Here is a 25,340-nt window from a genome sequence, read left to right as displayed (position 1 = left end):
TAATGCACTCAATATTCCCATGATGATAATTCCATAAACATAATTAGGATGCACTCAACACTCAAATAATTACAATAATAATAAGCATTATAGTAAAACCAAACTCACTGACATCGAGTCAGTGCTGACTGACAGCATTGGTTCCCCTTTGTTTTCTGAGAATGTAATGATTCGGGGAGTTGAAAGTCCAGTCTTTCTCCCACAGAGCAGCTGGTGGTTTCAAACTCCAGACCATGCCGATCGCAGCCCAACCTAAAACCGCTACCCCCTCAGGGTCCCAACAGTATAACTGTTACAATGTACTCAATGGTATCGCATTGCTGTTCCTGACTACACTCACATTCCCAGGTCCATTTGTTGAACGTGGGAAAGAGCGAGCGTTCTGCCCACCAGCGCTCAGCTCCCTTGTCCTGGGCTCTGCACCCATGCAGCCTGGAAGAAAAGAAAATGAGGAGATGGAACATGTCCAGAGAAGGGGCCTGCAGGCGGTGGGGAGCCTGCCCCAGAGGAAGATCAGTTCCCAGGCTCCGGGTGCTCTGCAGAGGCCCCACCTTCTCCAGCCACACAGTCATAAAGGCCAGGCTTCTGTCCAGGAGTGGGGTGGAGTACAGGTTGGCAGGGAGTGACACTGGGCAAGCCAGTTCCTGGCCCAGCCAGACACTGCATTCTGGGCCACACTGCTGATTGGCACAGAGAGCCCGCCCTGAGGACACGGAGCTGGGGGACTGGCCGCCACTGCTGTTAAACTCTGAATCTCCCAGGGCTGCAGGGCCAGAACTGCAGCCCTCACCATGGGTCTGGAGCTGTACCTGGATCTGCTGTCCCAGCCCTGCCGCGCTGTCTACATCTTCGCCAAGAAGAACCGCATCCCCTTCGAGCTGCGAGCTGTGAACCTGCTCAATTGTAGGGTTTGGCCACCGGACTTGGGGTTTCCAGATGTCTTTGCTGGGGGTGGGGACGTGGGAGCTTTAGCAGGAAAGCCAGACCTCCTGGGGGCAGGGGATTGGGGAGAGTTGGTCCTCCTTAAAGGGGACCTGGGGATGCCAGACCTCATTGGGGGGCCTAGGGAGGCCAGGTCTTCTTAGGGGGGGGGGATGAAGGGAGGCCTGGTGTCATAGTGGTTACACATTTGGCTGCTCTTTCGGAGAAAGACAGGCTTTTGATTGCTTGAAAGGGTTACCGCCTTGCAAACCCACAGGGGCAGCTCCCCTCTTCCCTGCAGGGGCGCTATGAGTCGAAACTGACTTGCTGGCAGTGAGTTTAGGAAGGCCAGACCTTCTTGGGGGGCCTTGAGGGTAGGGGGCTAGCCCTCTCTTAGGTCATGGCAGACCTCCCTTTAGGGGGTTGGGACTTTGGAGAGGCCAGACCTCTCTTGGGGGTTTCCTAGGGCAGCACTGGGTCGGGTTTAGAGATCAGGCCCAAGGGGGCGAGCCACCAGGAAGACCTCCTCCCAAACCCTGGTCTGTCCTGAGAAAAGAAGACACTGGGGCCAGAAATGGGGAGGCCAGGGATCAAGAGAGAGATAGTCCTGGTCAGACAGGAAGGGGGGTGAGCAGGGCCAATTCATTCTGCCTCACAGGGAGGCTAGCAGGCAGTCAGCCGCTCTGTAAAGGAGATAAGAGCTCGCAACACAGGGAAAGCAGGGTAGATCAACCCCTCAGGGCCAACAAGGAGAGTAGAGACACCAGGAGGATTAGGGGAGGGTGGGGAGAAAGGTGGGGAGTTGATCACAAGGATGAACCTAGAAGCCCCTCCCAGGGGGACAGATAACGGAAAAGTGGGTGAGGGGAGACGAAGGACGATGTAAGATATGAAAATAATAATCTATAACTTATCAAGGATTCGTGAGGGAGGGGAGGGAGAGGGAAGAAACGGGGGACTGATATCAGGGGTTCACGTGGGAAAAGAATGCTTTGAAAATGATGATGGCGGCAAATCAGACCTTGGTCTATTTACAGGTTTTTCTTTCATTTTTAATTTTTTCCCTTTTAATTAATTTATTCTTCTATGGGTCATTGGTTTTCTTTTTTGTTGTCATCGCTGTGTTCTCATTCGTCACCTGTCTTGCTATGCCTTGTTTTTTGGTGCATATTATTCTGTCTACAGATCTATCTAGACAAGATAGGCTGGATGAACAGTCTGAAGGAGACCAATGGTTCTGGGGGGACATGGGAGAGGGGTAGGCGGGGTTAAGGAGATGGTGTTAACCAACTCAGGGACAGGGGAGCAACAAGTGATCCAAAATTAGTGGCAAGAAAGGTATGAGAGGCCTGGTAGGGATTCAGCAAGGGCAATGTAACTGAGAAAATTTACTGAAACCCAAATGAAAGCTGAGCATGATAGTAGGATAAGAGGAAAATAAAAGGAAATAGAGGAAAGAACTAGGTGACAAAGGCATTTAGAGAGGTCTAAATACAGGCATGTACATATATAAATATATTTATATAGGATGGTGGAGAAATAGATCTACGTGCATATATTTGTAGGTTTAGTATTAAGGCAACAGATGGACATTGGACCTCCATTCAAGTACTTACTCAATGCAAGAACATGTTGTCCTATTAAATTGGCATCCCATGATGTACCCCTTCCCGACACAATCGCTGGAGACAAATGTTTGCATAAGCAAATGTGGTGAAACAATCTAATGGTGCCCAGCTATCAAAAGATATAGCATCTGGGGTCTTAAATGCTTGAAGATACAAAAACGGCCATCTAGCTCAGATGCATCAAAGTCCACATGGAAGAAGCACACCAGCCTGTGTGACCATGAGATGTAGAAGGGATCAGGTATTTAGCATCAAAGAACAAAAAGTCATATCAGTGGGTGCCCACCTTCCCGATATGATCACCGAAGACAAATGTGTGCTTACACAAATGTGGTGAAGAAAGCTGATAGTGCCCGGCTATCCAAAGATATAGCATCTGGGATCTTAAAGGCTTGAAAATAAACAAATGGCCATCTAGCTCTGAAGCAACAAAGCCCACATGGAAAAAGCACACCACTCTGTGTGGCCACAAGGTGTCGAAGGGATCAGGTATTTAGCATCAAAGAACAAAAACTCATAGGCAACTGATACCCCCTTACTGAAGGGTTGTGGGGAGGAGATGAGCCAGTCAGGGTGCAGTGTAGCAACGATGAAACATACAACTTTCCTCTAGTTCCTAAATGCTTCCTCCCCCCACTATCATGATCCCAATTCTAACTTACAAATCTGGCTAGACCAGAGGATGTACACTGGTACAGATAGGAACTGGAGACACGGGGAATCCAGGACAGATAATCCTTTCAGGACCAATGCTGAGAGTAGTGATACTGGGAGGGCGGAGGGAAGGTGGGGTAGAAAGGGGGAGCCAATTACAATAATCTACATATTACCTCCTCCCTGGGGGAGGGACAACAGAGAATTTGGGCAAAGAGAGATGTTGGACAGTGTAAGATATTACAAAATAACAATAATTTATGATTATCAAGGGTTCATGAGGGAGGGGGTCGCGGGGAGGGAGGGGGAAATAAGAAGCTGATATTAAGGGCTCAAGTAGAAAGCAAATGTTGTGAGAATGATGATGGCAACAAATGTACAGATGTGCTTGACACAATGGATGGATGGATGGATTGTGATAAGAACTGTACGAGCCCCCAATAAAACGATTTTAAAAATAATAATAAATAAATAGATCCAAGAGAAAGCGGGGAAAAAAGAAAATGATGATGGCGGCATGTGTGCAAATGTGCTTGACAAGCTGGATGAATGTATGGGTTGTGGTAAGAGATGTAAGAGCCCCCAGTAAAAGTAAAAGTATTGAAAAAGGAGAAAGAAAAAAAAGCAGAGCGCCTCATCCTCTTCCTCAGAGCCCTGACTTGCGGCTCGACCCACTGTTCCCACCAGAGTTCCCAGCATGGCTTCCACAAAGTAGGAGTCAGCCACTTCTCAGTGACCAATGTCCCTTCCCTAGAATCTAAGGGTGTGTGTGTGTGTGTGTGTGTGTGTGTGTGTGTGTGTGTGTGTGTGTGTGTGTGTGTGTGCCGGATTTGAGTCACCAGCAGAGGAGCAGGCCTTGCCCATTGAACTTGACGGGGTAGCAGCAGGTTGTGCCCATAAGGATTTGGCCACCGGAGTGGAGGGAACCCAGTTCACACCGGCTGGGAGGGCAGCTGCTCCCTTCCTCCGCATGCGGCCCATGTGGGAAGCAGCCCAGGGCCTGGAGCAGGATCCTGGAGAGGTGGGGTCTAGCCGTGGCAGTGAGTGAGCACAGGCCATGAAGGTCTCAGTGTCCCCCATGCTGGTCTCTACACAGGTGAACACTTCAGAGATGCGTTCATCCAGGTGAACCCCCTGAAGAAGGTACCAGTCTTGAAGGATGGGGATTTCATCTTGACTGAAAGGTAACTGAGCCCGGGGCAATGGTTGGAACCAGTCTTCTCTTTCACAGGCAGGGGAACTGAAGCCCTTAGGGACTGAGGGTCTGCTGCTCACTGACGTCCCACTGAGAATTGTAGGTTGGGTTCCAGGCTCTGCCTGCCCACTGCTCCCAGAAAAGCCTGGTCAGAAATTCCCTCTGGACGCTTGACAGGCAACTCTTCTGCCTGGTGTTAGGACCAGCCTGCGCATTAGTGTCTGGGAGAAAGCTCCTCTAAGACACTTACAGAATGGGTGCCCTGGGCAAACTCTGTCATCTTTTCAAGCCTGATTTCCCAATCTGGAAAACAGGGATCACACGTTGGCAGGAAGATTTGAGAACACACTCGGTATGAAGCCCCTAAGGAGCCCCGGGGGGCTCGTGGTTACACACTGGGCTGCTTGCATCAGGATCAGTAGGCTGGAACCATCGCCCACTCCTCAGGAGAAAGACGGACTTTCTACTTCCCGCAAAGAGCTGCCGTCTCAGAAACTGGCTGGGGCAGTCCCACCTCCTCCGATAGGGTCGCTGTGAGTCAGCATCAAGTCGATGGTGGTGCGTGAGAGTGACCTCCCCCCACGCATCACGTGTGTGTCTCTCTCTCTCTCTCTCTCTCGCTCTCTCGCTCGCTCGCTCGCTCGCTTGCAGTGTGGCCATCCTGCTGTACCTGGCCCGAAAGTACAAGGTCCCAGACCACTGGTACCCCCAGGACCTGCAGGCCTGTGCCCGTGTGGATGAGTACCTGGCATGGCAGCACACCACCCTGCGGAGAAGCTGCCTGCGAGCCCTGTGGCAAAAGGTGAGGTCCTAGCGGGCATCACTGTGCCACTGGGGTTCAGGCACCATGGCACTCTTTCCAGCCTGTTGGTCTGTCTTTTAGTCCAGTGATTGTTTTCTCTTGTGTGCCCAGGCTGCCGTTAAGCCCATCTAGTGAATTTTTTGTTTCAGATACGTATGTTTCAGGGCTAGGCTTTCCATTTGAGTCTATGTTCGGGTGCCTGTTTCCCTACTCCGTTAGTCTGGGTGGACGAGATAAACAAATCCAGAGACACTCATACGTTTGTAATAGGGAACTGAATATCAAAGAGCAATTGCATATTAAGCAAACATCTCAGCCCAGACCAGTTCAAGTCCACAAGTCCAATATTAGCCCACAAGTCCAATGCCAGTCTATAAAGTCCTCTTCACAACACATGCAACGATGACGAGTGCAGGAAGACCACAGGCCAGTAGTTGGGAAGTCTTGTGGATCCAGTGGCGTTGGATGCATCTCAGCGCTGGCGTGGGCCTCCATGTGGCTCCTCCAGCTCCAGGGCTCTAGTTCTAGCAGTAGGTCTCTATGTGTCTGGTCAACAGGAAGCTCTTGCAGGGAGTGTGTCCCACCTGCAGGTTGGAAGACAAAGCAGAGAGTGGGTGTCTGGCTCCAGTGAACTATTTATCTCGGTAACATCTCCAAAGGAGGTCATCAAGCGGCAACGTGATTGCAGGCTATACTCCACTCCTTCACAAGTTGACAGGAGATTATGTACCTGCCACACCTACTAAAATGCTCCATCCCTCACCCATTTATCCATCTTTTCCTCTAAATTCTTTAACATAGCATGATCCCCTAAACTAGTGATTCTCAACCTTCCTAATGCCGTGACCCTTTGATACAGTTCCCCGTGTTGTGGTGGCCCCATATGTGGGCATATCTGCATGGGTGCGGACCCACCTGGACCCCCAAAGGGGTCGCGACCCACAGGTTGAGAATGGCTGCCCTACACGAAGGCGTTTTTCTCACGAAGTAGAGATGTTGAGGACTGGGGCTGTCAACCTTCATGGGAACAAACAGCTTCATCGTTCCCCTAAAGGGCAGCTTGTGGGTATGAACAGCTGACTTGTCAGCAAGCCAGTTCTTAACCCACAGTCACACCTGCGCTCCTTCATAGTGTGACCATTCTTCAAAAGTCATTACCAGCTCGTTTACATAGCTGGGCCCTCTGCCCATCTGTTTCCCTTGACTGTTCTTCTCCTCTCTTGAGAAGGGGTCACCATTTTCCCACTTCTTCCCATCTTTCCGTGCTGGACAGTCTAGGGGAAGAGTCAAGGCTGAAGCAGAGGATAAGTACCTCCCGGAGGGTGGGCCTGCTCATCTTTGCCGACTAAGCAGCAGCTGGGCTGGACGGCCCCTTTTGTTAGTCACAGCTCATCCCTTATTTCAGATCGTCTCTGGTTTCAAGCATCTCAAGGAGGGGGTCAGGCTGCTCAATCTCCCCGGGGCTTTGAAATCTAAGCACCAACTTGGACAATCCGATCCACTTTTCAGCCTAGCTCCACACATTCGTCCACCAAGCCCTTGCCTCTGGAAGCCTCGCTGCCTGCTGGCCAGAGGCCTAGAGATGAAAATGAGTCATCTGGGAAGGGCTCACCCTTCTGAACTGAGTTCATTTCATCTGGCCCTGCTCACCACACAGAGAAACTGAGCCACATATGTAAAATTAGATGTTGTGGTTAGCGATTTAGAGTCCGGTTGGTGCTAACTCACGGGGACCCTGGATGTCATAGAGTAGATCTGCTCCACAGGATTTGCTTTTTTATCAGGAACAATTCTCAGGATGGCAAAGGACCAGGCAATGGTCCCTTCTTTTTGCTCAACAGCGTGCTGCTCAGTCAGAACCGACTCGACGTCACCTAACAATGACGACCTTTTGTCACCGGCATCTACTTCTCACACCAGACAATTTAACCATTCAATCGTAGTAAGGAGAGGTGTGTAATCACCCCCACCACAAGCAATTTCAGAACGTCTTCATCTCATACTCGATGTTAGCTCTCCATTCCTCCACCTCCACCCCATCCCACCCTCCCCTGCCATGTCTCCAGTCCCTGCCTTGAGAGATTTACCTATCTTGGATCTCATCTACAGAAAATCAGACAACACACACACACACACACACACGAAGCAAAAAACAAACACCGCCAACAATGACTAGACAAAACGGGCGGAAACCTCAATTGAAAAACAAAGCAGGAAATATTAACACTGGAAGCAACATGAAAATGAGTCGAAAGTGAGATCAAATGATAAGGCATTACATTGTATCCTAACTGCATCTGCCATCATTTACTTGACAATGTTCTCTGCTTGGTAGTGAGGCTATTCAGAGCCCTGGACTATGATCAAGGAGTAAACAATCCATGCAAATAGATTTTGGGCTTCCATGGTCTCCATCGGCTTCTGCAAACTGGGTGTTCAGCATGTAAGCTCTGATACCATTCCCTCCTTCGGATTTGAATTTTATTATTTGCAGTCCTTGGATCACACAGGCTGGTGTGCTTCTTCCATGTGGACTTAGCTGACACCTCCCCTAGGGTTTCCTTGGCAGGAATGTGTACAGAAGTAGTTCATCAGCCCTATCTCCTGCAGATCCTCGGGGTAGTTCCAACCTCCAGCTTGAGGTTAGCAACTGGTGGTAAGCCACGTTCAACAATTTCGTTCCAAAATCCCCTAGAAGGACATTCATTCATTAAATAGAGACACTGATTCTATTTATGAAATAAATGGTTCTTTTGTTTGTAAATAATAAAGAAAGGTGACAGGTGAAATTAGTATAATTTGCTTAACTCGATGTTATGGGTTTAATTGTGTCCACCAAAAATATGTGTCAATTTGTCTGAGCCCTGACTCTCAGCCATGGAGGGACTTATCCTCCCTGGTGTGATGCGAGTTCATGGTCCTACATGCTGTAAAGCCTCTTTTCTATGAGGTCATGAGGCAGGATTCAGGGTAGTTATGTGTATTAATGAGACGGGGTATGCTCTATAGGATTCGTTTGTATCTTGAGTCAATCTCTTTGAGATATTAAAAAAAAAAGACTAAACAGGTGAACAGAGATCAGTATCCCCAAGAAAGAAGAACTGGGACCAGAGTGCATCCTTGAACCTGGGGTCCCTGCGCTGAGAACCTCCTAGGCCCAAGGGAAGACTGATGCAAGGACTTCCCGCCAGAGGTGATGGAGAGAGGAGGCGCTCCTTTTAGCTGGCACCCTGGATTTGAACTTCTAGCCTCCGACACTATAATACATTTGTTTGCTAAACCATCCAGGTGTGGCCTTTTCTGTGGTAGCAACACCAGAAAACTAAGACACCCACAAAAATTTTTTTAAAAACACATTCTACCATAGTGTTAGGTTTCTGGAGCTGCGTAGTAACACAGGCGCCACAGGGAATGGTTTTAAAGAAGGGTGTTTTCTCGTAGTAAATGGGAACTCAAAGTCCAAGCAGGGTCTTGGTCTGCCTTTTGTGAACCTCCATCCTGGTTTTCAGTGTCTCCCTTGGTGACCCTGGGGGCCTAGTGTCCGTGAGTATGTGTGTGTGTGTGTGCGTGTGTGTGTGTGTGTGTGTGTGTTATTTCTGCTGTTTTCATAACTCAGAGCAATTGGGTTTAGGGCCCACCCCACCTTGGCATGGCCACATTACCATAACTAAAGGACTCCCCTATGGCCAAACAGTGTCCTACTTATAGGTATAAGGATCAGGATTTCAACACTAATTTTGTGGGGGCCATAATCCACCAAAAATATGTGCCATTGCAACACGGAATCCAGTGTAAAAATGATGAAAGAGCTATTATGCATTTTGGGGGGGGGCGGGCCATAAGTCTTCCAAATCCCGTACACATTTTATAGGTAATGCCAGCCAACCCACCCCCATGCCTTCGAGTCGATGAGAGACCACGGCCCTGCAGTGGTGCCTTAGCTGGGCCTCAGAACCAGGGAGCAGCTCAGAGAAGTATTGTCTTCCACCCCAGGCAAGCCTGCCTCCCCAGCTGTGTCTTTGCCTGTCCACTCACCAGGTGATGCTTCCGAATTTCCTGGGTGAGCCAGTGGCCCCCAAGACACTGACCACCACGCTGGCAGAATTGGAGGGGATCCTGACGCTGCTGGAGGACAAGTTCCTGCAAGACAAGGCCTTCCTGGCTGGGCCCCACATCTCCGTGGCCGATCTGGTGGCAATCACTGAGCTGATGCACGTGAGCGCCGTGGGCAGGGCTATGGTCCTGGGGGTTGTTGAGGGCGGCTTTCTGCTTCATTGACCCTCCAGGTAGCAGGCTGTGATGATGCTTGGAGCTCGGGGCCCCAAGGCCAGGCAGTGCTTCTGCCCAAGACCTGCCCCATGACCCCCCCGCCAACCTGTTCTCTTTTTCCTGCAGCCCGTGAGTGCCGGCTGCCAGATCTTTGAAAGCCGACCCAAGCTGGCCGCGTGGCGCCAGCGTGTGGAGATGGTAGTGGGGCAGGACCTCTTCCAGGAAGCTCATAAGGTCATCCTGCAGGTCAAGGATAGATCCCCAGCAGACTCCAGCACAAAGCAAGCACTGATGCCTAGGGCCCAAGCTATGCTCCAGTGACTTCACCTGGCCTCAACAGCCAGGGCTCGCCCCTGCCCTCCACCACTGCCCGAAAGATGCCCAGGAAACGCATACCCAGGACCAGTTTCCCTTTACGTTTTCATTCCTGCTCTCAGATTTCAGTTTGCTTCATAAATTGGGCTCGGCCTGTGTGTCTCCTTCTCGGTCTGTTGTGTGATTGATTTGACATGCTTCCTGCCTGGCCCAGGGAGTCCTGATGGCGTCATAGCATAGGCACTGGGCTGCTAAGTGTAAAGTCAGCAGTTCGAACCTCCCGATTGCTCCCAGCGGGAAAGATGAGACCGTCTACCCCCGTAGAGCTTCGCAGTCTTGAAAAGCCCAGGGAGCGTCACTACGAGCGACTGCGAGTGGAAACTGACTGCATGGCTGTGAGTTGGGGACTTTTCTCTGCCTCCTCCTGGTCTTGGCCTTTTCTAGGCCTGACCCAAGTTATGCGTGTTAGACAGGGTTCTCTAGAGAAACAAAACCAGGATACTTAAGATTTTATATATATGGATAGATATATACAGCACAAAGGAATATAACCGCTAATTAGTCCACACAGCAGTACAGGGGCCTCAGTTCAACCCACATTTATGGAGCAGTTATTGTACTGGAAGTCCTTCAACTCATGAGGGCTGCTGGGTCCAAGGTCAAGGGAGCAGACAGCTGAGTCTTCCCTAGGGCAATGTAGGCAGTCTGGTCACAGGCAGCAAACAGCAGGGCGGGTGACTGACAGTCAGCCAGATGACAGGATCCGACAGTCCCCAAGCTCAAGCAATGTATTCGCCAACAGTGTGGCGAAGCAGGTCTTGATGGAAACTCAAGCTCTAGCTAAACGATCCCTGGGTTGACCGCCCCACAGGTAGTGCAGCTCACAAGTTGAGGCAGAGAACTAGCTAAGGAAGCCTTACGCTGTTCTGATCACCAGAGAGCAAGATAGAGAGAGAGGCCCGGCTTGCCGAGTCATTGATCTCTTTGCCCTCCAATCAAACTGCGACCTTATTAATCCCACATGTTCCTATTGGCCAGGTTGGCACAACAAACCTACCTATCACACCATGGTATTGAGTCCTCTCACAGGCATATGAAAGCAGGACATTGAATAAGGAAGACAGATGGAGAGTCAATGCCTCTGAATGAGGTTGCTGGCCAAGATTCATGAAAGTCCCACGGACGGACTGCCAGAAAAGCAAGCTATCTGTTTGGAAGAAGTACAGCCAGAGTGCGGCTTAGCGGCGATGATGATGAGACGTTGTCTTCTGTCAGGAGAGCCCAGTTCCTGGAGAAGGACATCATGCTGGGAAAGTGGAGGGACGGCGAAAAAGAGGAAGCCCCTTAGCGAGACAGACTGACACGATGGCTGTGTCGACGGGCACGAGCAGCACCGGGCAGTGTTTCGTTCTGTTGCACATAGCGGTGCGGCGAGTTGAACCGACTCAACATCGCCTAATAAGACCGAAAACAAAAACAGGGCATAGAAATTGGCATCTCCCTGAAGATGGTCCTAAGTCAAAACGAGCAGATTCCCTTTGGCCTGCTGGTGTAGTGGCTCAGAGTTGGGCTGCGATCTAAGGTTGGCAGTTCTAAACTGCCAACCGCTCTGCAAAGACAGAAGGGGCTTTCTACTCCCACAAGGAGTTGCACCCTGTCCTATAGGGTGGCTATGAGTTGGCAATCCCTCATTGGCAGAGCTTCTCCCCGCTTGCGCTCTTTGCCCTTCTCCTCTGCTCCTTGAAAACCACACGGGGCAGCTTTCTGCACGGTGGTCAGTCAATAGTCCGGGCTGGCTCTTTGGCCTGAAGGACAATCCTCACTCTTGTGCCTGGAGGATCAAGGCCTTGAATGGGAGGTAAGAGTGACCGTCTCAGACCCACTGAGGGTCACTAAGACGGCAGTGACCGAGTGCAAGTTTCTGAGGGCCTGGAGTGCCCCCCTCCTCCCCGCCAGGCTCCCATCTGGACGGAGGCGGGAATGGTGAGCTCACATTGCATTTCAGACTGCTGTCCTGCCAGCTGGCCTGGCTTCACTGGAGGGCAGCCAAAGAGAAAGAAAGGTGATTGGATGTTGAAGACCTTTGAACAAAGCACACCCTCCTCCCACCCCCAGCCCTGGAGGAGGCGAGTGAGAGGCCAAAGGGCCCCCTTGTGAGGGATATGTATTAAAGGGGGGGGACATAGGGCGGGGGCAGCTGCAGAACTAGTTTCAAGTTTTCCTGTAAACAATCTTCTGGCCCAGGGGGCAGCTCTAAACTCTGGGTTGGAGCACAGGAGGGTGCTGTGGGGAGCAGGGCTCTACAGGCCTCAGGAGCCCCTGGGTTGCAGCTGGGGGGGTTTGGCCCTAACGAAGAGGTGAGCCCCAAGATCAGTTCCAGGTACCCTGCTGGGCTCCACTGGGCTTCTGCCCTTAGTTTGGGGGGATTAAATGGGTGTGATGATTATGACACTCTGGGATTAGAGACCTCCTTTGTTATCCCAGCAACCCCTAAACCCCTCCTCTCTGGGTGGGGACAGAATGCAGGCAACCCTTTCACCTTGGTGACCACAAAGCCCAGTTCCCTATGACCAAGGTCTCAGCCCCATGTAAAAAGGGGGGGGGGTGTTTTCTAGAGAAGGGGTGGGGCTTGGCATGGAATTCCAGAGTCCTGGCCCTGGAGAGGGAGGGCAGATCACAGGGGCTGTGGATTGGCCCAAAGTACAAGGGAGTCAGCCAATGCGTGGGGAGGGCGCGCCCTGGGAGGGTGGGGGGGAAGGCAGCTCTCCGCTGTCCCCCACTGCCAGGTCACCTCCCTTCAACCCTGGCTGCCCCCTCCATAGGCCTGGAGCTGGACCTGGACCTGGACCTGCCCTGCCACGCTGTCTACATCTTGGCCAAGAAGAACCGCATCCCCTGGATCCTTGCCTATTGACTTCCAAAAACCTCACTGCCATCGAGCTGATGATGCCAACTCATGGCGACCCTGTAGGACAGGGTAGAACTGCTCTGAGACTGTCAGTCTAAGGGAGTAGAAAGCCCTGTCTTTCTAGTGGGGAGCAGCTGGTGGTTTCAAACTGCTCACGTCGCGGTTAGCGGCCCAAAGCACAACCACTACACCACCGGGGCTTACTCCCTAAATGCCAGACCCTGCCGGGACTGTGGGCATTTGACGCCCTTCAGGGCTGGGGCTGAACCCATCTCTGTGGTCTAAGTCAACGGATCCTTAGAGAGGTTTTCTGAGAGAACAACTGTGACTGCCTGCAAGGGGTCCAGGGAGCCTGTCACTGGATTGGCCAAAAACAAACACCAGGTGGACTGGAGACAGAATATTCTAAGTGGATTCCTGTAACAGGTTTCTCCTCAGAATTCAGTCCCGAGTGAATTCACCTTCGACCATGTGCTGACAGGTGTTGACCCGGCAAGAGATGAGCAGATTTTCACAGTGATCGCAGGGCTCAGCGGATCCCCCAGGAAGGCAGGTTTTCCCATGAGTATTAGGAAATGATCTAGACCTAGGTTTCTCCTTGGAGCCCTGGGGGTGGCGTGCTAGTCAGAGTCGGCAGTTCAAAACCACCAGCTGCACCTGGGGAGAAAGATGGGGCTTTCTAGTCCTGTAAAGAGTCACAGCCGTGGAGACCCCCCAGGGGCAGTTCCACCCTGTCCTGTAAGGTCCCCATGAGTCGGCAGTGACGCGTTTACATGTCTCCAGTGGATAGCAGACCACCGTCCCCTGGGGCCTTGTGCGCCCTGACCTACCTCTTCTGTGCCGGGTTTCAGCAGACCACCACCCTGAGGCCTCTGAATGGGGCAGGCTTTCTGGCTGGCTACGTATTTCAAGGGCCTTGCTCGCCTCCTTCCCGAGTCAAGACATCCAACTGCTTAAGCATAAAGGGGGGGGGGGTTACATTGAGATTTTGAACGCACTGAATCTTTAATCATGTTCTATTTCAAGTGGACTGATAAACAGCGGGCGAATTCTTTCGCCCTCTGTCACCCTAACACTAGGGAGGTCTGTACACCTTGGAATTATTCCCCACTCGGTGTCAAAGGGACAGCATGGAGGGAAGGGGACCCCGGGGAGGAAGTGGGATGGGGAGGCAGCGTGGGGATGGCCATCAGTGATGAGCAATCACTGGGTCCAAACTGTCACCTGACTGCCATCAGGGACTGGGCAGAAACACTTTCTAGAAACAATGCCCACAGAGGGGCTGGCCAGAGGCAGTTATGCCCTATAGGTCAGCCTGGCCCCAGTGAGGACCCGCCCACGTTACCTGATCCCGCATGTGTTCCAGGAGTCCATCCTGGGCTGGGGACTGCAGAGGCAAGTCAGACCTGGGCCCGGCCCTCTGGAAGAAGTCTTGAGGGTCTGGCCCAGGAAAGGGTGGGCGGGCTGGAAGCTGGGCTGGTGAAGGGGTGAAGCCATGGTGCCCGGAGTTGAGGGATCATCAACAAGCCCCCCAGGCTGGCGGAGAAGGCCCGGGATAGGACAATGGAGCGAGTGGAGGGGACCAAGCTGGGGACCAAGAGAGGTTCCTGACCTCCAGCCCAGCTAACCCCTCCCTTAGAGATAGAGCCTTCTGGGGTCCATGGAGAAGGTGGGTGCTGGGACTGGACAGAACCTCCCCTGCTGCTGTTCCCAATGGGGCCACCCGGGGTAGTCTGAGGCCCATCCCTACAATGTCCTCACTCCCCAGGCAGCACCCTGGGGTGATAAAACCACTCCCGAACTCACTGCCATTGAGTCCACAGCAACGAACGGCCCCCCTGTGCGTTTCTGAGACTGTTCATCTTTATGGGAGCAGAAAGCCTCATTTTTCTTCTGAAGTGTGCCTGGTGGTTTCAAACAACTGACCTTGAGGTTAGAATCCCAATGTGGAACCAGATGTTCCAAGGCTCCTGTTGGTAAAGTCCTCACTCACTCCAAACTCACTGCCATCGAGCCAATTCCCAGCTGACAGCAACCCCGTAGGATGGAGTGGAACTGTCCTCTGGGTTTCCGAGGCTGTCTGCCGTCACGGAAGCAAAAAACCTTGCCTCTCGGCATGAAAACTCCAAGCCAAACGCCCCTGGAGTCCAGGCTGACTCATGCTGACCCTATAGGGCAGGGCAGAACTGCTCCTGTGGGTTTCTGAGACTCTAATTCTTTCTGGGAGTGAAAAGCCCCCTCTTTTCCCGCACAGAACTACTGCTGGTTCTGAACTGCTGACCTTGTACTTAGCAGCCCAATGCATAACCACGATGCAACCTGGGCTTGGAATGAAAGGGCCAGGACTGAACCAAGCTCCTGCCTGGCGCAGCTCCAAGAGGGTGAGCGGCGGGTGGCCTCTGGTGGGTCAGTCTTGATGGAGAAGTTCACCTCCTTTTCCTGATACTGGTCCCCCCTGGACAGGAGCCTCAGAAAGTGGGAAGGTGGGTCAGGTGAGGGGCCCCAGGACCTCCTCCCACCTGGCGCACTGGCTTCCCCTGCAGGCCAGCACCAGAGTAATGCCCAGGTGAATCCCATAAGGAAGTTGCCGGCCCTGAAGGACGGGAACTTCACCTTGGCCGAGAGGTAACAGGGGATCTGGGTAGCTGTGGGTTGGTGTTTTGGTTTTCTGCTCAGAACGTCAGTGGCCCTGTGCATTGTCTCCCCACTTTCCTCTGCCTCCACTCCTGCCCTCTCCTCTGGTCCACAGTCACACTTGCTTTTCTCCATGTGCCCCCCACCTCCCACCCCCAATTCTTCCAAGTCCTATTGGTCTTTCTTCCACATCCCATTCCATGTACCCCAGGCTGCCCATGCTCCACAAACTGCCTCCCCACCTGGCCCATGGAAAGCAGCTCTAGGCCTTCTCTGGACTCCCTAGGGGGGTGGACACCCTGCCGACCCCACAGGATTGGCTGGATCCAGGAAGATCCAGGCAGATCGTGGGTTATGCCCAGGGCTCCCAAGTGCAAGGTCAAGAGTTTGGAGCCACCAGAAACTCCCTGGTGGAAAGACAGATGTGACACTCTACTCCCATGAAGTGACAGTCTCAGTCACCTGTGGGGGCTGTTCTACCCTGTCCTGTGGGGTCGCTGTGAATTGGCCTAAACACAATGGCAATGCCTTCTGGGTTTTTTGGAAAGCAGATCTGAGGTGCCTAGTCTAAAACTAAAAACCAAACCACGGGCCCCATGTAGACTCCGACTCGTGGGGCCATGTATGCTCCCACGAGAGAGGAGCAGAACTGGTCTGGGAGGTCCTTAACAGGCGGTCCATTGAGGTACCTGGTTTAAAACCCCAAACCAAGCCCCTGCGCCCCCGTTGACCCTGACTGAGAGTGCTCAATTGCATGTGTCCGGCCAGGAGGTTCTAGATGGGCAGCAGACCGCCAGGCCTTTCTTGTGAGGCACCTGAGTGCACCCCAACTCCCCGCCTTTGAGTGCAGTCACCCTTTGTACCAGCCAGGAACTCCCGGTAGAGCCCCTGCCATTACTGGGACCTTGTTCAAGTCTCCTTATCTGGGCCTCGGTTTCCCTATTTTTTGGTCGGTGTTGATTCATAGCACCTTGGTAGAACAGAACTCTCCGTAGGGTTTCCAGGCAGTCAGAGCAAACTGCCTCCTCTCTCTCTCTCTCTCTCTCTCTCTCTTCTCTCTTCTCTCTTCTCTCTTCTCTCTTCTCTCTTCTCTCTTCTCTCTTCTCTCTTCTCTCTTCTCTCTTCTCTCTTCTCTCTTCTCTCTTCTCTCTTCTCTCTTCTCTCTCTCTCTCTCTCTCTCTCTCTCTCTCTCTCTCTCTCTCTCTCTGAGCAACTGGTAGGTTTGAACTGCTGACTTTATGGTAGCCCAATACCGAATCTACTGCACCACCAGGGGTCTGAGCAGGGGCCTTAAAGATCCTTGGAAATAGGGACCGGGTGGGTGGGAGGGGGCTGCAGTGGTCCAGGCCGAGTACACGTGCTAGAGTGGTGGGCTGGCTGGCTGTGTTTTGGAGGGTTTGCTGACAAGTTGGAGGTGAGGGGGTGGGATGGCAACCAAGGCTGGCTTCCAGGGTAGAGATGGCTTTTTTAAAAGCAGGATTCGAACTCAGATCCATTAGGTCCAAGGCACCTTCATCTTTGGACAGTCTAGGGCTTCCAGCAGCTGGCCAGAGGTGGACAGAGGCTTGGGAAGATGGGCAGGCAGGGAGCAGAGCCCCTGGGAGGCTGGGAGGCAAGTGCCTCTGGACTGCTGGCCTGGCCCGGGAGACAGGACTGTCCAAACTGCTTCGGTCCTCCTCCTGGAGACCTCAGGGTCCCCACCTCCCCACCCCCCGGTGCCCGAGTCCTTGTGAGATGTATTTTCTCAGCTGTGTGGCTCCAGACATCCACTTGGCCTCTCTGAGCCTCACCCTCTGCCCTGCACCATGGGGGTAGTAAAAGACGCCCCCCCCCCATCCAGAGTGTTGGGAGGAGACATTCGGTGAGGATATCTTTGCCTTGACAGGTGACTGGCATGTGCCGCTCCACTTTGTCCACCCATGTAGCCATCCTGCTGTACCTGGCCCACAAGTACGAGACCCCCAACCACTGGTACCCTCAGAACCTGTACCTGGCATGGCAGCACACAGGCCGGCGGAGTAGCTGCACCCGGGCGCTGTGGCAGAGGGTGGTGACTGGAGCTTGCCGAGGGGGAGGAGGAGGGAGAGGGGGCAGGTGCCACCCAGGATGCTCCCTCTAGGAAATGCCAGCCAACGTGCCAAGATGGCCCATCCCTGCCATCTGGTGATGGCGGCAGTGGTTTTAATCAATGTATTGGCAGATATTCCACATATAATACAATTTAATCGTTCAATCATATCAAGATTTGTACAATCATCACCCCAATCAATTTCAGAATAGTTTCTTCTTACTCATGGTTGTTAGCTGCCCCTCTCCCCACCCCCACCCTCCCCTGCCAGGCCCAGATCCAGTTCTGTCTCTGTAGATTTACCTATCCTACGTTTTATATAAGAAAATGATGCAAAACACAATCATACAAAGCAAGAGACCAACAACAGAGGAAACCCAGCAACAGCGACTAGACAAAACATAGAAAGTCTCAAAGAGAAAGAGGAAAGTAGTAAAAATTGAAACAACATTAAAATGGGTCAAAAGGGGGGAATCAAACGATAGGGCATTCCACTTCAACTTAACTCCATGTGCCATTTTCACTTTACAGTGCTCTCTGTTTGATAGAAAGGGGATTGGCATCCCTCCTCCCTGGACAGAGGGATTCACCGGAAATTTAATCCATGTGGGAACCCAGAAAATAGATTTGGGGTCATGCGTAACCTTGTGCAAACCAGGGATCCAGAATTTAAGATCTGATACCATTCCCTCCCGTGGATTTGGATTTTATCATTTACAATCCTTGGATCACACATTACCAGCTCGTCTATCTAGAAGGGGGGACACTGAGGTGTAGTCACTGCCCCAAGCCGGCGGTCCTTCATCTGATGACCTCTTGCTCAGGACAGGCTTCCTGGTGGCACAGCAGGTTAGGCATCAGGCTGCACCCCAAGCCTCTCTGAGGGAGAAAGAAGAGGAGGTCTGTTTGCTCTGAGCAGATAGACAAGGTGTAGGTAGACCCGTTGTAGGGTCAGCACCCACTGGAATGGACTCCATGGCAGTGGGCGGTGGGCTGGGCAGCCGGGGTGGGGTGATGGTGGTGGAGTGAAAAAGAATCCTCACTTGACCGTTGCTTCACGTTCAACCCAGAATCTGGCCACTCCGTGCCCATCTGAGTGGAATTATGCCCCATACCATTGTAGGTTTTTAAAAATTTGACAATTAGTCTACCTTTAACAATATCACTGCTACAACTCACATCTCATGCATTTTACTAGTTCACTCACATTCCTAAGTGTCGTGTCACCATCGCCCCATCAACTCCAGGACCTTTCTTTTTCCTTGTGAGCATTGTTGTTGGCTCCCCATTCCCTGCCAGCCTCCCATCGTGTCCCTCTGGATCTGCAGGGGTTGGCTCTCTAGGCTTCCCTCATCTGGGCTTCATCTACAGAAAATCATTCAAAATCAAGACAGAACACAAAGAGCCCCAGCAACGGTGACCCATGGAAATAAAGAAATGTTAATCAATAACAAAGCAGAACATACTTTTTGAAAAATAACTGGGTTAATTGTACACTGGGTCATCCGTATGGTGTTCAAGGCTCGGTGGTTAAAGCGCGAGACTGCTAACTGGGAGGTCAGCAGTTCGAATCCACCAGTCACTCCAAGGGAGAAAGAGGAGGCTGTCTGCTCAGGTAAAGATTGGCAGCCATCTGCTCTATATGGTGGCTCCGAACCGGAATGAGTTCAAAGGCAATGAGTGTGGTTTTTTTAGCTTCTCATTAGTGGATGGCCAGGCCTTTATTCCAAGATGCTTGTGAGCAAACTGAGCCCTCCTTCCTTTTGATGATCAGCTGAGTGTGTTCGTCCACATCACCACCCCTACCGAATCCACGCCATCAAGTCCATCCCAACCCTCTGCAGGGGTCCTCGCTTCTTAGGTGAACAAATCAGAGATGCTGGGTGACGTGAAGAAGAATGTGACATCAGGGCTGGCGGACGGCTGGGATACTCAGGTGACATGCCGTGCTTGCTGAGAGTGAGGAGGACTTGGAGCACTTGCAGATGAAGATCAAGGATTGCAGCCTTCAGCACGGGTTACAACTCAATGAAAAGGAGACCCAAATCCTCGCAACAGGACCAACAGGTAACGTCATGATCCACACAGACAAGGCTGAAGCTGTCAAAGGCTTTGTCTTGCTTGGAGCAGCAGTCGAGAAAGAGATCAAAAGACGCACTGGGGTGGGTAAGTCCGCTGCACAAGATCTCTTCCAAGTGTTGAAAAACAAGGATGTCACTTTGAGAGCGGAGACTTGTGTGGCAGTTACACAATTTCATGTCGACTTGATAAAAAGTGAAGGGTAGAGTCTAGCCTGTCAGTCAGCTCACAGCCTGAAGATGTCTACTTGTGGGCGTGGCCTAATCAGGAGGATTCTGGGAACCCCCTTTCTTCCTCCCTGGAGACAGGACACACACTCTCTCTCTACCTTCCCTTTCCTGCGATGGAGAGAGTCCCAGAGCTGGAGGAACCATGTGGAGACCCAGCCAGTGTTGAGATGCTTCCACCACCACTGGATCCACAAGACTTTGCACCCACCGTCGTGTGATCTTCCTGTACTCGGACATCATGCCATGTGCTTCGTGAGTCTGAGAGGCATTCATGGACTACGATCGGATTTATGGTCTAATATCAGACTTACCGACTTGCTCTGGACTGAGCTGGGATGTTTTTCTCAGTATACAATTGCTCTTTGATATAAAACTCTTTCTGACACACACATGAGTATCTCTGGATTTGTTTCTCTAGTCTCCGGGACTAACACAGTGTGCCTGACACAGCCATGGTCTTTTCAGCTGCTTTATATGCGTGTGAAAGTTGGGTACTGAATAGGAAAGAGCAAAGATGAAGTTAGTGCATTTGATTTATGGTGCTTGTTAGCGAAGAATAGAAAGTACCACAGACTGCCGCGAGAACTAACAAGTCTGTCCGGGAAGAAGTACAGCCAGAATGCTCCTGAGAGGTAAGGATGGCGAGACTTCATCTCACGTGCTTTGGACGTGTGAGGAGGGCCCAGTTCCTGGAGAAGGCCATCATGCTTGGTCAAGTAAAGGGCCAGTGAAATCGAGGAAGGCCCTCAAGGGGATGGACTGACACAGAGCTGAGACCATGGGCTCTGGCACAGGAAGAGTTGTGAGGACGCTGCCCGGCTGGGCAGTGCTTCATCCTGTTGTACGTCCAGTTGTTATGTCTCAGAACTGACTTGGTGGCACCGAACAACAAGCATGTATCATCTTTCTCCTGCAGAGAGGCTGGCGGATTCCTACTGCTGGTCAGCAGCCCAATGGTGCCCGACAGCGCCACCTGGCTTTCAAAGGAGGGCTTGCAGCACAGTAGCCTCTTGGGGCCCTGCCCAGACCCACTGATGGTGACAGCTCAATTTAACCAGATCCCAGGGGGTGGGGATACCAAGCCTGCTGGGGAGTGGGCAGAGAAGGAGCCCTGACCTGGGGCGGGTCTGCCATTGAGGCTTTGGCCACGAGGGCAGGAGGGAGCCATGGAAGGTTGTAGGTAGGGAGAAGACACAGGCAGATTGGGGTTGGAAAGGATTCCCCGGGGCTGTGCTGCGTGAAGACCCAGGAACAGCAGGAGGCTGCTGCCCTGTCTGAGCAGGAGATGGGGTACCTTGGGGAGGAAGGGTTGGAGTGAGGGTGAGGAGAAAGGCCAACATTTGGTGATGGGACAGATGAGGGGGTAACCATGCCTCGCTCTGAGGAGGCCCCCAACCCCTTGCTTTGCCTGCTGACCCACCAGGTGATGTTCCCCGTCTTTCTGAGTGAGCCGGTGCCTGCCAAGACCTTGGCAGTCACGCTGGCCAAGTTGGACAGGTGTCTGCAGTTACTGGAGGACAAGTTTTTGCAGGACAATGCCTTCCTGGCCCGGCCTCACATCTCTGTGGCTGACCTGATGGCCATCACCGAGCTGATGCATGTGAGCGAGCATGAAGGGGCCCTGCTGGGCACTGGGCTGCCTAGGCAGGGGGCAGGCAGACATCCTCACTTCCTGGATGGGGGGAAGGCGAGGCTGGAAGGCCTGAGCAAGTCACTGCACCTCTCTGAGCTGCAGTGTGTCCTTCACCCTGAAGTGATTCTTCCCGCCACATCCCAGCATCCTCTGTGGCAGACAAGGGCCAGTCCACGTGGGAGGGGAACCCCTGACGCAGGTCTGGCTCTCTCCTCTCCTACGTAGCCTGTCAGCGCTGGCTGCCGCATCTTCGAAGGCAAGCCCAAGTTGGCCGCGTGGCGCCAGCGTGTGGAAGCTGAGGTCAGGGAAGATCTCTTGCAAGAGGCCCACGCCACCATCTTGAAGACCAAGGATCTGCCTCTGGCGATCTCTCCGTGAAGATGCAGTGGAAGCCACTGGTGCAGCATGTGTTGCAGTGATAGGGGAGCCCCCCCCCCAACACACACACCCACCCCACCCCCATGAGACTGTGTGGTGAATATAAAGAGTGAGGCTACCTGGGAGTAAGACACACTGTGTGATCCCCGTGCCTGTCGACACTTCTCTCTGGTTCTCCCCGCCTCCAGACCCACCAGCTGCCACGGGGCCACTTGGATGCACCTCATTCTTGTGAGTTGCTAGAGTTGACCCCCAGCTCCTGGGGGACCAACAGGGACCAGTCGTTGCATCCCACAGGCCTATCAGCAGGAAGTCACTGCAGGCCTGCTGCCCGGGACGACTTAGTCTGGGTGAGCATCGTAGTCACATACAAGGCCCCTTGGACCCATTCCCCGCTGTGCACACATCTTGGGCCGTGCCCCTCCCTGGTTTGAAGCACGCCGGGCTCTGGCACAAGCTGGTGAACCTCGCATTCAAGGTGCTGCCCCAGCCCTTGCGTCACTGCAAGGTCAGCAGTTTGAGCCCACAGCCGCTTCGCTGAGCACCGTGAGGAGACAGGTGAGGCTGTCTGCTCAGGTGAAAACGGACCCGCATGGAACTCTCTGGAGCAGAGCTGCTGTGTTGTAGAGGGTTGCGAGGTGTCGTGGGAAGGAACTGACACTGCCCCCCCGCCCCAATCCCTCCCAGTGCGCAGTGGGTTGGTTTTGACTTTGGCTTCCAAGCTCACTGCCATTGAGTGGATGCCGACTCACTGACTCACAGTGACCCTACAGGACAGGGAGGAACCCCTGTGAGTTTCTGAGACTGTGTTAGACGGGGTTCTCTAAAGAAACAAAACCAGAATGCTAATAATTTTACATATATTTATACAGATAGATAGATATATAACATGAGTAACGATCATTAATTAAATTATAAAGCAGTACAAATGACTCGGTGCAACTCACTCCCCTGAGACAGTTGTGAGACACTGGCAGTCCTTCAAGTCTTGAGGGCCGCCGGGTAGTCCTCTGTAGAGCAATTCAGGTTATCCGGGCACAGGCAGCAAACAGCAAGACAGGTCACCAACAGTCAGCCAGATGACAGGGTCAGACAGTCCCCAGCTCAAGAGATGTAAATTCCACTGGTGTGGCAAAGCAGGTCTTGAAGGAACCTCAAACTACAGAGACACAGTCCACGGGTTAGGTGTCCCACAGGGAGTGTAGCTTGTAGATTGAGACACAGAACAAACAAGGCAGCCACACACTGGTCTGATGATCAAAGAGCAAGAGACCAGAGAGGCTCGCCGAGCCATTTATCTCTCCGCCCTTCAATTAATCCCACATGTGTTTATCAACCAGGTTGACACAATAAACTAACTACCTCAGAGGTGTAGAAAACCTCATCTTTCTCCCACAGAGCATCTGGTGATTTCGAACTTCTGACCTTGCAGTTAGCAGCCCGATGTGTAACCACTACACCACCGGGGCTCCCTTCCCTCTGCTCAGACCTTCGTTGCCTGTTGGCCCCTCCTGGTCTTCTGGCCTTTGGCACATGGCATGTTTCCAGGGAGATTTGGGACCTGACCTCCTTGGCCCCAAGCCTGGCCTGGTTCCCTTCTGTGTCCATAAGCCCCTGTGCTCCACCCTTGGGCTGGCAGAGTCCAGGGCACAAAGCCTAGTAGACAGGGTTTGAGCAGAGTGGACCCAATGTCTGCATGAAGAATGACCTTCATCTTGGAGATGTCTCCCCCTACAGGCTGGTCCAGGAATGACATCCAAGATATTTCCTGGTTCTCCAGGGACAGTGGGAAGAAGCTAATACCTTTTCCAGGCTCCACTCTGGGCCCGACTTTCAGTCTGCCCCCGTCCTCTCCCCTCAGGGCTGTCTCCCAGATCCTGTGACATCTGCTGTTAGGTGTCTTCGAGTCAGTTCCGACTCACAGCTAAGGCAACACCGTCTGGCCCTGCACCCTCCTGACCAGTGTCCTCATTCCTGACTCCATGGCTGCAGCAACTGCATCCATCCATCTCAGCCTGGCTCTTCCTCTCTATCGCTGCCCCTCTACTGTACCAAGCCTGATGCCCTTCTCCAGGGACTGGTCTTTCCTGAAAACATGTCCAAACTATGTGAGGCGAAGTCATTTAAAAAGAGCTCATGAGGCAGTGTTGTGAGCTTGCGCGGAACCTGCCGGCCTACCTTCGTGGAGGGCCTTTGTAGGGGGACATCTACAGGGCGCGATGTGTGTCTACACCGCGAGGGCACACTGTGCGGCCCGCACCACTGGCACCGTGGTTGCTGTTTGAGCTCCCTGTTTCAGCCAGTGTCGGTCCAGCTCATCCAGGGTCTTCCTCTTCCTGCTGACCATCTACTTGACCAAGCATGATGCCACCCTCCAGGGACCGCATGAACAAAGCCCATGAGACATATTCTTCTTGGCCCCAACGCACTGCCATTGAGTCTATTTTGACTCAGCGGCCCTCTCGGACAGGGTAGACCTGCCCCTGGGGTTTCTGCGAATATCACTCTTGAGAGGAGTAGAAAACCGGTCTTTCTCCGGTGGAGCAGGTGTTTTTGAGCTGCTGACCTTACAGTTAGCAGCCCAACCTGTAACCACTCCGCCTGCCACCAGGGCTCCTCTCTGAGCTGGCTGGGTGAGAGGTGGATCCACACGAGACCTTTGACAACACCCATCTTTTCTCTGTTGACCAAGACGCTGCTTCCTGGTCCAAGGGTGAGGATGGAGCTTTCTTGTGTTTCGGTTTAAACGTGGAGCTTCTCACAATTGCTTGACATGGTTCAGACGCATCCTCTCCAAAACAGGTGGTCAATAACCACTCCAAGTTGATCAAAAGACATAACCCAATTGATTAGAAGCTTGATCTCTGGGCAATAAACCCACAGTCACCAGGACGGTGACAGAGGACAGTTTGCAGATACTAAAGTTTTATACATGGCTGTGCTCTTATATGAGAGGAAGATTGGACTTTCTACTCCCTTGAAGAGCTACAGTCTTGGAATCCCACTGGGACAGTTCAACTCAGTCCTACTGGGGAGGAACCGACTCAATAGAGCGAGTTTGGTTTTTTTGAGTTTTGAACAATAAATCTCCATCCAAATATGCATTAAGAATGCCAGTCCCGGGCCAGACCAAATCCAGGGACACATATGGTAGCCAACTAAAAAGGAGGTGTAGGAAAGGAAAAAAATTAAAAAGAAATGGGTAGCCAGGGAACAGGGCACTAACCCACAGAAGGGGTGTGTGTGTCTTGTTTATATCACCACAGGGAAAGAGGGACCAGACTTCAACCCGGTGCTCCAAGATGTGAATGCAACATGCCAGCATGGAGTAGGGAGCCAATGGAGAGGTCTGAGGGGCTGGCGCCAATCCCAACTACGTGGACAGTCACCCCTCCCCCCAGAAGAATTTATTTCAGAGGACTGCATTGAATCTGCAGCTCCAGGAGAGGAACATGTCTGATCAGAGCACATGGGAGCTAATGAAGGTGGAGGTAGAGAGAGTGGAGCGCATCCTGGCCCCCCAAGCCCTGTGGACGATACTCTCACTCAGAGCAGCCAATCCCCAGAGGAAACCATATGGCTGGCCCCACTATGAGACACGACATCCCTCACTGACCCATAGCCCT

At 52.5% G+C, this 25,340-nt stretch overlaps 1 protein-coding gene and 1 pseudogene across 3 annotated transcripts; both read left to right on the top strand.

Moving 5' to 3' along the window:
- Positions 1 to 791: 791 nt before the first annotated feature.
- LOC142429045 (glutathione S-transferase theta-1-like) lies at positions 792 to 9,790 on the top strand. 3 transcript variants are annotated; one of them, XM_075534020.1, is made up of 5 exons: positions 792 to 903; positions 4,300 to 4,387; positions 5,050 to 5,200; positions 9,239 to 9,415; positions 9,596 to 9,790. In XM_075534020.1, exons 1-5 carry the CDS (start codon positions 792 to 794, stop codon positions 9,788 to 9,790), a joined length of 723 nt encoding a protein of 240 aa, XP_075390135.1. The 3 variants fall into 3 exon arrangements, with proteins under 3 accessions (XP_075390135.1, XP_075390136.1, XP_075390137.1); XM_075534021.1 differs by lacking the exons at positions 4,300 to 4,387; positions 5,050 to 5,200 and having other exon boundaries at positions 792 to 908; XM_075534022.1 differs by lacking the exons at positions 792 to 903; positions 5,050 to 5,200 and having other exon boundaries at positions 4,313 to 4,387.
- A 4,846-nt stretch (positions 9,791 to 14,636) lies between these two features.
- On the top strand, positions 14,637 to 21,755 carry LOC142429647 (glutathione S-transferase theta-1-like; annotated as a pseudogene).
- The last annotated feature ends 3,585 nt before the right edge of the window (positions 21,756 to 25,340 follow it).

Source organism: Tenrec ecaudatus, chromosome 16 (genome assembly GCF_050624435.1).
Source record: "Tenrec ecaudatus isolate mTenEca1 chromosome 16, mTenEca1.hap1, whole genome shotgun sequence".
Taxonomy (NCBI): Eukaryota; Metazoa; Chordata; class Mammalia; order Afrosoricida; family Tenrecidae; genus Tenrec; species Tenrec ecaudatus.
The sequence above is the reverse complement of the archived record's forward strand: the minus strand, read 5'-3'. Positions and strand labels throughout refer to the sequence as shown.

Excerpts from the sequence above, each read along its gene's own strand:
- LOC142429045 (XM_075534020.1), top strand. The coding sequence starts at position 792 with ATGGGTCTGGAGCTGTACCTGGATCTGCTGTCCCAGCCCTGCCGCGCT. Across the intron at positions 904-4,299 it reads AGCTGTGAACCTGCTCAATT|GTGAACACTTCAGAGATGCG; the intron begins GTAGGGTTTGGC and ends GTCTCTACACAG. Across the intron at positions 9,416-9,595 it reads CAATCACTGAGCTGATGCAC|CCCGTGAGTGCCGGCTGCCA; the intron begins GTGAGCGCCGTG and ends TTTTTCCTGCAG.